The sequence below is a fragment of the Chrysochloris asiatica genome, unplaced genomic scaffold (genome assembly GCF_000296735.1).
Source record: "Chrysochloris asiatica unplaced genomic scaffold, ChrAsi1.0 scaffold00424, whole genome shotgun sequence".
In the NCBI taxonomy this organism is placed as follows: Eukaryota; Metazoa; Chordata; class Mammalia; order Afrosoricida; family Chrysochloridae; genus Chrysochloris; species Chrysochloris asiatica.
Window position 1 is genome coordinate 330,937 of NW_006408942.1, and position 11,539 is coordinate 342,475.

At 55.3% G+C, this 11,539-nt stretch overlaps 1 protein-coding gene across 1 annotated transcript in view; it reads left to right on the forward strand.

Annotated features, from left to right (window-relative positions):
- The first annotated feature begins 3,004 nt into the window (after nt 1-3,004).
- Nucleotides 3,005-11,539, forward strand: part of SLC12A7 (solute carrier family 12 (potassium/chloride transporter), member 7) — a 58,961-nt gene continuing 50,426 nt past the window's right edge. The window contains exon 1 of the mRNA XM_006876901.1: nt 3,005-3,152. Within this exon, the coding sequence (XP_006876963.1) occupies nt 3,005-3,152 (148 nt within the window). The remainder of the gene's footprint in view (nt 3,153-11,539) is intronic.

The following is an 11,539-nucleotide window of genomic DNA, read 5'->3' on the forward strand; positions in this document are numbered from 1 at the left end:
ACATTGTATCCAGATCCCTGCAGGTTCCCTGTCCTGGGGCAAATACATTACTGCAGAACGCTGGAGGCTCTGCCTGTACTGGAGAGGAAGGCTGGAAGGGAGATTGTGAATAAGAAGAAATTGAGAAGACATATATTGAAAAATAGGCAAAGCCAAGCTGTGATATGCATGACTGTACTCTCTTGTTTATTTTTTAAGGAAACATAACTTTCTTTTTAACTTTATATTGTGATTGAGTGAAGGTTTACAGAGCAGATCATCAGTTTTACATTCAACATATCATATACTTTGCTTCATGTACCATCAGTTAGCAATATTTACCTCTGTTCATTAGCTCTTGCATTCCTCCCTGTGTCTCCTGCTACCATGGTACTCTTGATGAAAAAAAAAAAAAACACCAACAAACAAACCATAATGAAAGGGAAGGAAGTGGTTGCATGGTGTTAGGAGAGTTGCTTTTGGGGGTGGGGTGGGGAAGGGTGGGACTAGTCTCATGCAGAGGCTTTTGGGGTTGATAGTTCTTGTTCTTGAGAGAGTGATTGCAGTGTTGATTTTATAATAATTCACTAAACAGTGAATAAGGAAGACTGTAGAAGAATTGATGCATTTGAGGTACGGTGTTGGAGGAGAAATTTAAAAGTACCATGGACTGCCAAAGGAACAAACAGATCTGTGTTGGAAAAAGTACAGCTAGAGTGCTCCTTGGAGGCCAGGATGGCCAAACTTCATCTCTCATACTTCGGACATGTTGTCAGGAGGGACGAGTCACTGGAGAAGGACAATCATGTTCGGTTAGGTGGAAGGTTGGGTTGGAAAAAAAGAGGAAGACCCCCAGTGAAGTGGACTGACATGGTGGCAGCAGCGATGGGCTCAGGTATGGCAACAATTGTGAGGTTGGCCCCAGACCTGGCAATGTTTTATTCTGTTGAACATAGGGGCGCTGCACAGGTTGGTACCAACTTGATGGCACCTAACAACAACAACAAATTTCATTTGTATTTGTCACCTCAGAGTCTGAAAGGACTGCACAGCATCTAACAGCAGGTCGTAGTGAAGGCTGGGGAACACAGGGCACCTTTTGGGTCTTTTCTGCCTGGTGAATCCCCTAAGGAATACACAAAAGTCTGAGGGCACTAGTCACATGACCACCTACAGAGGATTGCTCCAGAGTCAACCATGCACAAAGTCACCCCTAAACAGTTTTGCAACAAGAAGGTTGTTGTTGTTGTTGTTGTTAGGTGCCATCGAGTCAGTACCAACTCATAGTGACTCTATGCACAGCGGAATGAAACACTGCCCTATCCTGAGCTAACCTCACTATTGTCGCCACACTTGAGCCCATCGATGCTGCCACTTGGCCAATCCATCTTGTTGAGGGTCTTCCTCTTTTTCTCTAACCCTCTACCCTACCAAACATGATATCCTTCTCCAGCGACCGGTCCCTCCTGACAATATGTCTGAAGTATGAGAGATGAAGTTGGCCATTTCCCCATTTTTCATAGGTATAATTCAGTGATGTTAATGGTATTCACCATGGTGTGAAGCGTGGCCTCTAACCTCCCCAATTTCCCTTCCCTGACAATACACAATGGCTTTTTCTGCCAGAGAGATTAGATTGGAGGACCAGCCAGAGTCTTTGGTTATTGTCAACAGGAAAGCTTGGTAACCCTGAGTACTGGGGTAGAACTCTGAACTGCAGTTTCCTTCCCTAGAGCTGCTAAAACACAAATATGCCAAGTAGACGGCCCCAGAGAACAAGACTGTATTGTCTAGCAGCTCTGAAGGTTAGGGTTCAGGTCAGGGCGTTTGCTGAGGGAGGGTCCCTCCTGGTCCATAGCCCCAGGCATTCCTTGACTTGTAGAGAGATCTTCACAAAGTTTGTCTGTGTCTTTGTCTCTGGGCCTTCTGTCCTCTTTGTTAGACCCCATTCAGTGGGACTGGATTTAGGACCCACCCTAAATCCAATAAGTTAAAGGAGGCTGCACCTCCTTAACATAACAAAAGAAAACTCCATTTCCACACAGGGCCCATCAGCCTTAAGGTAGGGATTGGGATTTCAATCCAGTCCTTATCGCCTGGGCCTCAGTCTCTTCCCCATTCATAACAACTTCTTGTTGCAAAACAGTTTGGGGGTGACTTTGCTTGGTTGACTCTGTGGAGCAATCCTCTGTGGGTGGGCCTCTGACTACCCCCAGACTTTTGTGTATTCCTTAGGGGTTTCACCAGGCCGGAAAACCCCAGAAGGTGCCCTGTGTTCCCATCCCTGCCTTCACTAGGGCCTGCTGACTTCCTTGGTGCCAGGTCCTTAGACTGGGGGGCTTCTGGACCTATATCCCACGGGCTTTGTCTTGGATAGTGCCCTGGACAAACAGTAACTTCAAAGAGGTGTTAGGGGTTAATACTGGACAGGGGAGCTGCGGAGAATGCGCAGACCAGGCCTCCCCTGGGGTTTAGTGACTTGGGTGCAGGCGTATGTCCTGTGTGGACAAGTGCCCAGAGCACTTTAAAAGAGCATGGGGGTGGGGGCAATGCAGAACCGCAACTCGATCTACAAGGGGGTGTGCAGTGTGTATGGGGAGGAAAGACGGCCCCAGAGGGTTGGGAAGTAGCGTGAGGGGAGGGGGCTGTCCTGTCGAGAGAGAAGGCGGGCAGTGAAGGAAGGGACCCTACACGATCCACTCCCCGAAGCGGGGTCAGGCTGGGGGTGCAAGGCCCTCCCGCAGGCCGGGGAAGTCGGAAGGCGCGTCGCGACCGGGGAAACTTTCCTGGGGACACGGTGGCGGGGGGCGGGCAGGTGCGTCACCTGGGACGGGCGGGGTCTGTCGGTTGGTCCCGGCGGGGGGCGGGGTCTTTCCGGGCTCGGGCCGCGGCGGAGCGAGGCGGGGCCGGGCCGGGGGCGGGGCCGATCAGGGGCGGTCCGTCGTCCGGGGCGGGGTCACCGAGTCTCCAGGAGCGGCCTCGCGGGCGGGCGTGAGGACCGGGACGCGCAGGCACCGAGCCCGCCATGCCCACCAATTTCACCGTGGTGCCCGTGGAGGCGCGGGCAGACGCGACCCAGGCCCAGGACGGCGGAGACGAGGCGACCGGGCCACCGGAGGTGCAGGGCTGCCCCGAGGACCGCGCGGGGCCCGAGTCCGACCGCCCGAGCCCGAGCCCGAGCCCGAGCCCGAGTCTGGGTAAGCACAGGGAGAGGGGCGCACCTGCGGACGATGGCGGGTCGCGAGCCAGGGACCCCGAGACGGCGAGGGAGAGGCGCTATGGGACTTCGGACTCCCTTCTTTTCACTTCCCGTTTCCTCCCCATCGAGTCCGCTCACTTGCCACTGCTCCCCCATAGTTCCACGCACCCCCCAGAACCCCTGCCGTCCGCCCACAGTGCTCCTCTGCGCCCCCTACCCTCTCCGTGATGGGCACCCCTCCGGGGGCCCTGTGCCCCCCACACCCCGACGTGTGGGGGGGTCTGTGAGACGGTGGGGGGGCAGCTGTAGAGACTTCTCAGGTGAGGGGGCGCTCAGCACCGGGTCTGGCGGAGCGCTGAGGACCCCCGGAGGGCCTGCCTGCGTCCTCCCTTGGATCCTGGGGCAAAGGGCCGGAGCAGCCCTGGCGGGAGTCCCATTCGTGCCTGACCTTGGACAGGCTGACCCTCCTCTGTCCCACAGAAGGGCGCCCCGGGCCAGGAAGGGGTCTGCCCTCTGTCGGAGGGTGGGTCTTTGCCTGGACTGCTGCTGGCATGGTTTAGGGGTGGTACATGAACTTGGGGTGCACAGAGGAGGAACTTCCAACTAATGAGACGTGGCCTCTTGCCTTTGTCTGCGCACTGAGATGCTGTCCCTGTGGGTTCAGCTCCAGTGTTACAGGAAGAGGGCAGGACCCCATAAGTGGCCTTTGTGAAGCAGCTCCTGGTGGCCCATGGCCCTTGGTGGCAGAGACAGGGGCCCTTGTAAGCAGTTTGAGGGGTGTGGGGTTAGCCTTGAGAATGCCCCTCTGGGCCTCCCAGTGAGTGTTTGGTCAGCCTGGTTTTTCTGTGTAAAAACCGTGGCACGTGGACCCACCCCTCTTACTGAATGGGTAAACTGAGGAAGCAGCCCAGCGTCCACCTGGGCCCGGCTTCACTGGTGCAGACCTGGGGTCCGCGCTCTCTAGCTGCAGCTCCCTGCCTGCAAGCGTCCACAGGCAGTCCCCCAGGGCTCTCCAGCACTGTTAGGACATAGCTGGTAGCCGAGCCCTGGGGCTAGGGCAAGGAAGCTCCCAGGGCAAGCCCGGAGGGCAGGGCAGGGCGGGGAGGAGTCCAAGGCCCCCAGCCAGGGCGAGGAGTGGGCGGGTGCCTGGGGTCAGTCTTCAGATTGATTCTGCTTCCGTCCCTCCTGGGTTGAGGTCCCGTGGTCCCTGAGAGGTTCTTGAACTAGGGCTGGGTGCAGTGGGGGGGGCTTCTGCGTGGTCTGAGGGTCCTAACATGAGAATGCCTGAGGGTGTCTCAGACTTATGGATGCCTCTTTAACTCCTTAAGTTGCTTGACCCTCCAACTGGTGCTGGGGTGCAGTGGGGTAACGGGCTCTGGGCCCCTACGGGCTGAGGAGGAGGCTGTGGTTTATGATGAGAAAGTTCTGAAGCTGGGAGAAAATGTAGGATCTGTGCCAGGTAGGGACCCATACAAGGGGGTTCCATTCAGCATGCCATCACAGAGCTTCAAGCTGGGGACAGTTTCCAGTCCCTCACCCCAAATCTCCAGCTTGTGCTGAGCCAGATTGCCCGTGCCTTAAGGGGTTCTCAGGGATGCTGGGTGGCTGGGCCCTGGGAGGTCAGTCTCAGGGTTTGTGGAGTGGATCCCCAGCCCAGACTCCCGGTGAGGCTGGGCGCTGCTCACAGGACATTGGGGGACGCAGCTGGCAGGCTGGTGGCTTGATGGTAGTGGTCAGCAGGCTCCTTGTGCAGGTGCCCGGCAGTGTTGGGCTCCCTCCCCAGAGCCCTCCCTGTTTTCCGGGTGGGGGTCGCCATGGAAGGCTGAGTGAGTTCTCCAGCCCAGGTCAGGGGCTGTGGCTTGTAGCTTGATAACTGGACTGTCCTTGGACCGTCCCTGGCATGGAGTCCCTCTGGCTGTGCCTGGCGGTCCTGGGCCTGCGGCTGGTGCTCTGACCTACCTTGAAAAGCGCAGCCCCTTTTCTAGCTCAGCAGTGGAAATTGATCGGCCACGGAGGGTTCCAGGCAAGGCCAAGATCAATGTTGCTTTGTGCATCAGCCTCAAGCTACGAGACTCAGTGGCTCAGCTCATCCCACCCCCTCCCCTGCTTGCTGGGGGCTCCAAATGGGCCCCTTTCCCAATGACCCCAGCCTGGGGAGCCGGGTTACTTCTCCACCACTCTCCATCAGCATTTCTGAAAGACTTGGGAGAGGCATTTTGTTTTGTTCTGAGGTTCCTCCTCTGCATGTGAAAAAGGACAGTTGAGTGAGTGTTTGTGGCTCCCTGTTACTATCAGAAGTGGTCAGTCTATACCTTTGGCTTCTAGGTAGACATGTGTTACAGAACGGGAGGAGGGTGAAGAAGACTTCAGGTCAAGCACGTAGGGATGGTCTTGACTTGGGAACACAGGTGAACTGAGCTGGCTGAAGACCCACAGAACTTCAGTCAAGGAAATTGCTCCCCCAAGCCATGTGTTGACGCTTCTCGGGCCTGGTTGAGTGAAACCCCACAGTTCTGACCTGGCCCCTGTCCCTCAGGTGGGTTTTCATGCCTGTGAAGGTGTGGCCGGCAGGCAGTCACTGCCCCGGGTCTCTGCTGCCCCTGGTTCCTACCCGCCACTCAGCTGTGCCCCCATGTTCCTCCCGTGGAACTTTCCATGAACTGCCTTTACTCAGCGGTTCCTTCTGTTTGGTTTCCTCTTCTCAGAGTAGGCTTATTCCTGATCTGTGATTTGGCGCTTGTGGTTCAGCATGTGTTGGTGACCCATGTCCCCAGATGAGCTAGCCAGACATTCCTGGGGAGTGTCACTTGGTTCCTGGTGGTTGTGTGGGGGCAGACTGGGCCCTTGGTCTGACCACAGGCCCCAGCTAACTTCCCGTCTGCATTGGGGGGATTTGTCTTGGGGTCTCTGTGTTGGGACTGTTGTATCTCAGAGAGCGAGATACAAGTGGATATCACCTAGTTTTGCCCACTGGGCGAGGACGTGGGGGAACAGCTCCAATGACCAGGGTTTTTATTGCGTGGAAGCGACATATTGCTGTCCCCAGATGGAAGTTGGAAAAGACCCACCTGCCCTGGGTGGCGACTCATTGTGACTGAGGTCAGTTAGGACAGTTTCACAGTGTGCAGGCACGAAGGGAGGGGGTGTGTCAAAGGACATGCATGTGACGCACCACCTTCAGATTTCAAAGGCAAAGGACAAAACAAGAAGACAATGAACCAGAGTGTGGAGTTGAGGCCACCACAAGCTGAGACTGTAGGTCGTGGCCAGCTTCTCTGGTGCCCCCCACCCCGGGTCCCTGCTCTCCGCAGAGTCAGTTCCTCTGGTTACACATCAATGTAATGAGTTTAGATGATCTTGTGGTGGCTGTATGTGCACAGATGTTCATGTGTGTATGTGCACAAGTATAGGTGTGTGCATGCGTGCACACATCTCGTGTGAGCATGTATGTGTATGTGTGAATGTCTGCAGTACTTGTTTGAACATGCATGTGAATGTATACATGTGCTTGTGGGAGCATCTATGTGCTTGTGTGATTATGTATACACACGTGCATATGTGTTTGTGTGGAGTCCTGGTGTGGAGGGGTAGGATAGGCGGCACTGTACCGATAACCGCAAAGTTGGTGGTTCAAGGCCAGCAGCCGCTCCTCAGAAACCCGATACAAGCTTTCTATGGCTTGGAACCTGTTTGATGGCACTTGATAGCAACACCAGCAAACCGTGCTTGGGTTAACATGCATGTGTATGCATTCATGTCACTATGTACCTGCACACACATGTGCATGCATGTATTTGAGTATGTGTGAATGTGTGCAATGTGCTCCCAGCACTTTTCGGTGTGGGTGCACATACATATAAACACGCACATAAGAACATGTTCATGTGTTTGCATTTTCTTAGATGCACACGCGCACGTATGCATGTGTGCATGTGAGTGTACGTGTACATGTGCTCCCAATATCTCTGTGGGTGCACATGCATGTATACATGCGTGTATGTGTGTGCACTGTGGGATTTAGCGGAGGCTTGCTGTCCTTCTGCAGCTGGTTATATAGCACGGGGTGTTGGGGACCCCTTCTCATGCGGCAAGTTCCTGCCCCCACCCCCCACCCCCGTAGCTGTGAGTCTGCTGAAACTCCACCTGCACTCAGCTCATGGTTTTTTCTGGAAAGTTCTGCAGACAGGGTAGGAGGTGCCTCCAGGGAAACCTGTGGACCTCACCCAGGCAGCGATCTTCACGCAGCCCGGAGGGGGTCTCTGAGGGTCAGTCCCCTGCACCCCCAGAGTCATCACACAGGGTTATGGGGTGTCTGTGTCTAGTTGTGGGCTTGGTGGATCCAAGCACTCACGAGGGGGTATGGGGACTGTTTGGAGAAGGTGGGAGACAGGGGTGGCCTCGCGGGGTCCAGTACTTGGTGAGGGTGGGGCTAGGGAGCACAGGACCTGTGATGGTGCCCAGTCCAGTGAGGGGACGAGCACAGGTACTTACGTGTACCCCAGGTCCAGGCCGCCTCACCCTGTGACCACACACCCCCCTCCCTGGCTTCACTGACTTCTGGGTGCCTTTTCTCTATGGAGCCAGCCCCAAGTGACACTTATGGGGTGTCTCCATGTGTGTGGTCAGTTGGGCGTGTGGACAAGGCCAGGTCAGCACTGGGGTCCCCAGAGAGCAAAGGCCTCCCACCCTGTGGGCTGGGAAGCCTTGTGAAGTTCTGGGGCCCAGTGTGACAGGCTGTGGGCTCAGTGGATCTGAGCAATGGTCACCATCTCTAGGCCTCATGGGGTTAAGTCTCGGCAGCCCTGCCTCACTGTGGCTGGTTGCTGGACTGTGGGGAGGGGGCCCAGTGTCCCCTGCTGAGTGCTGGGAGGAGGTTTGTCTCCTCTCTGGGGACAAGGCAGGGCTCTGGGCCAGCATCCAGATCTGAAAGAGTTAACCCCTTTCTTTTGTGATGGGGAGACTCCCCCCTCAAGGGTCTGGTCACCACAGATAAGCCAACCCTCGGGCAGGAGCCCAGCCCATTGTCCATGGCTTCGGGTGCCACATGCGACCTTGAGCCCCGGGTCCAGAGCACTGGTGAGTGGTCCTGCTGACTGGGTCCCCTCTGCCTGGCGGTGAGGGCTCAGCCCTGTGGTATGGTGGCCTGTGAGCCTACCTAGGCCTGAGGCTCCCCCCTCTTGGCCTAACTAGCCCTGCTCTGGCTCCTCTCTGGGCAGGCAGGCCGTTTCTGTTGGAAGGAAGCAGTTGGGGTAGGCCTGGGAGGAGGGGAGTGGGGCAGTTCTATTTGACAGGGTGGTGCTCTGATGGGAGGTGGCCATTGTCGCCAATGCTTTGGGGGTCTCTAGGAGAACCTCCTGTAGTGCTGGGTGGGGGCCCCACAAGTGTTGTGTTAGGCATGTCTGTGTTGGTGCACTGAGGGGGAGATGGGTTCCATCCTGGAACTCACTACGGGGCCGGGGTTTCTGCCTCACATGGGCCTGCCTGGTCCCACACACATCCTCAGCACACACACACACACACCACTCAGAACACACACACTCTCAGCACACACACACCATGAGCACACACACACCCTCAGTACACACACCCCCTCAGCACACACACTCTCAGCATACACACAACCTCTGCACACACACAACCTCAGCACACACACAACCTCAGCACACACACAACCTCAGCACACACACACCATGAACACACACACACCCTCAGCACACACGCACCCTCAGCACACACACCCCCTCAGAACACACACACCCTCAGCACACACACACCCCTCAGAACACACACACCCTCAGCACACACACACACACACACACCACTCAGAACACACACACCCTCAGCACACACACCACTCAGAACACACACACCCTCAGCATACACACACACCATGAGCACACCCACACCCTCAGCACACACACACACCACTCAGAACACACACACCCTCAGCACACACACACAACCTCAACATATGCACACAACCTCAGCACACACACACCTCAGCACACCCCCGTGAACACTCGCACACTTGTCAGAAGTAGGCACCAGTGTGCATGTGTGATGAGGACCCTTTGCCGGGTGGCGTGACCCATAGGCACTGACCACTGCCCCAGTTTCAAGACTGTGTGTGTGACCTCCCCTCTGCTGGGCCTTGGCCCCCCCCTTACCCCGTGAGGTAACCCCATGAGCAGCCGCAGACACAGGACTGCCCGGGCCCCCTCGGCCGTCTCCAGGGAGGGATCATGTGGAGAGGTGGAGTCAGGAGCTAAGTGCCCCGTTCTTGGGTTTCCTTCCATCTCTTTATGGGGTCTTGACCACAGCACAGATTTAAGCCTGTGTCAGCAATGTGAGCCAGCCCTAAGCAGGAGAGCCAGCCAGCCCAGGGGTGGTCTCAGCCCTGCCCAGCTAGCCCCACCCTGCATTTGCCCAGTCAGGACTCCTTGGTCTCCCAGGATGCCTAGAACTGAGTCTTGGGTCTTTTGTGTCCAGGAGGCGGGGCCCAGTGACCTGCTGAGGGTGAAGACTTTCTTGGGGTGGGCGGCCCCACAGCCAGCTCCCAGTCTCCTTGTCCTGTGAGGGTCTCCCAGGCTGTGTGTGGGTGGGGCTCTCTGGTATGTGGGACTTTCCGGTCACTTCCTTGTTTACTGGCTGCTGTGGGCCCTGGGACTTTCCAAAGGAGTCTGGTTGAGGAGACTGCACTGGCTGTGGGGTCTGCCCAGGTCCTAGGTGGAGGGACACATTCAGAGTCCTGTCCCCTCTCCACAAGCCCAGCAGTCTTCCTACGGCTCCCGGGTTCCCAGGGTGAGTGCTGCCAATAAAGGGCTCTGGGGTTAGTGGTCTTATGGTCAGCTCCAGAGGGTGGCCCCGTGACCTCCTGAACGCCTGGCCGCATGTCCAGCCGAACAGGATGACATTGTCTATCACCTGATGCAATCTGTGGGGTGAGGTGGTGTTTTCCTTCCCAGGTGGACCCGCTGCCCTGTGCAGCCCCTTACAAGGATCTGGAAGGGTGTGTCTCTGCCCCTCCAACCCCACCCCCCACCCCCTGTGTTTGTCCACAGCCTCCAACCTGGTGGGCAGCGGTTTCAGGAGAGCACGGACACCCCTCTGGCTGCTGTGGCATGGAGGCCAGCTCACGGTGCCCCCCTCTCCCTGCCCCAGGGCAGACCCCCCCTGTGCTTCTGAATGGTTGCTAGGCAGGAGGAATGCTGGGGGGGCTGATGGGCACTGTGTGCTTGGGCCTGCCCTGAACACTGACCTACCTGCCTTCCAAGTCATGGGCACAGGTGGGCTGCTCCGTGTGCAGAGCTGGAGGCCAGCGGTCAGGGCTCTGTGCCGATTCTCGTTGAGTCCATAGCGACCCTGTGCACAACAGAACAAAACAGCCTGCTCTAATGCCACGTCCTTTGCTAGGATTGAGCCTGTAGTGGCTACCACTGTGTTAATCCTATTAACGGGGTGTGGGGGGGGTGGGAGTGTGTGTTTCTGTGCTGACCGTCGAGTTGATTCTGACTCATAGTGACCCTGTATACTTTAGCAAGCATGATGTCCTTCTCCAGGGACTGGTTCCACCTGATACCGTATGTCCAAAGTATGAGAGACGAAGTCTGGTCATCCTGGCTTCCAAGGAGTGTTATGGCTGTACTCCTTCTAACACAGATTTGCTTGTTTGTTTTTCTTCGTGGTAGTCCATGGTGTTTTTAATATTCTCCTCCATCACACAACTCAAATGCATCCATTTTATGGTCTTCCTTATTAACTGCCAACTGTTACGTATCCATATGAGTCTATTGAAGTTACCATGGTTTGGGTCAGGCACACCTTAGTCCTCAACCTGACATCTTTGCACTTGAACCCTTTGAAGCAGTCTTGTGTAGCATATTGGCCTAATGTAATACGTTGTTTGATTTCCTGACTGCTGCTTCCATGAGTGTTGATGGTGGATCCAAGCAAAATGAAGTCTCTGACAACTTCAATCTCTCCATGTACCTTGATGTTATTACTGGTCCAGTGGTGAGGAGTTTTGGTTTCTTTACACGGAGATCCAACTCATACTGAAATCTTTGGTCTTCATCAGTAAGTATTTCTGCATATCACAGGTTGTTAATGAGTCTTCTTCCAATCTTGATGCCACATTCTTCATATAACCCAGTTTCTTGGATTATTTGCTCGGCATACAGATTGAGTAAGTATGGTGAAAGAATACAACCCTGTCACACATCTTTCCTAATTTTTTTTTTTTAATTAAATGTTTTTATTTTGCATTGAGTGAAAGTTTACAGGGCACATCATCAGCTTCACATTCAACCATTCATATAGCTTGTTTCATTACATTGATTATTATCCCCACCATATATCATC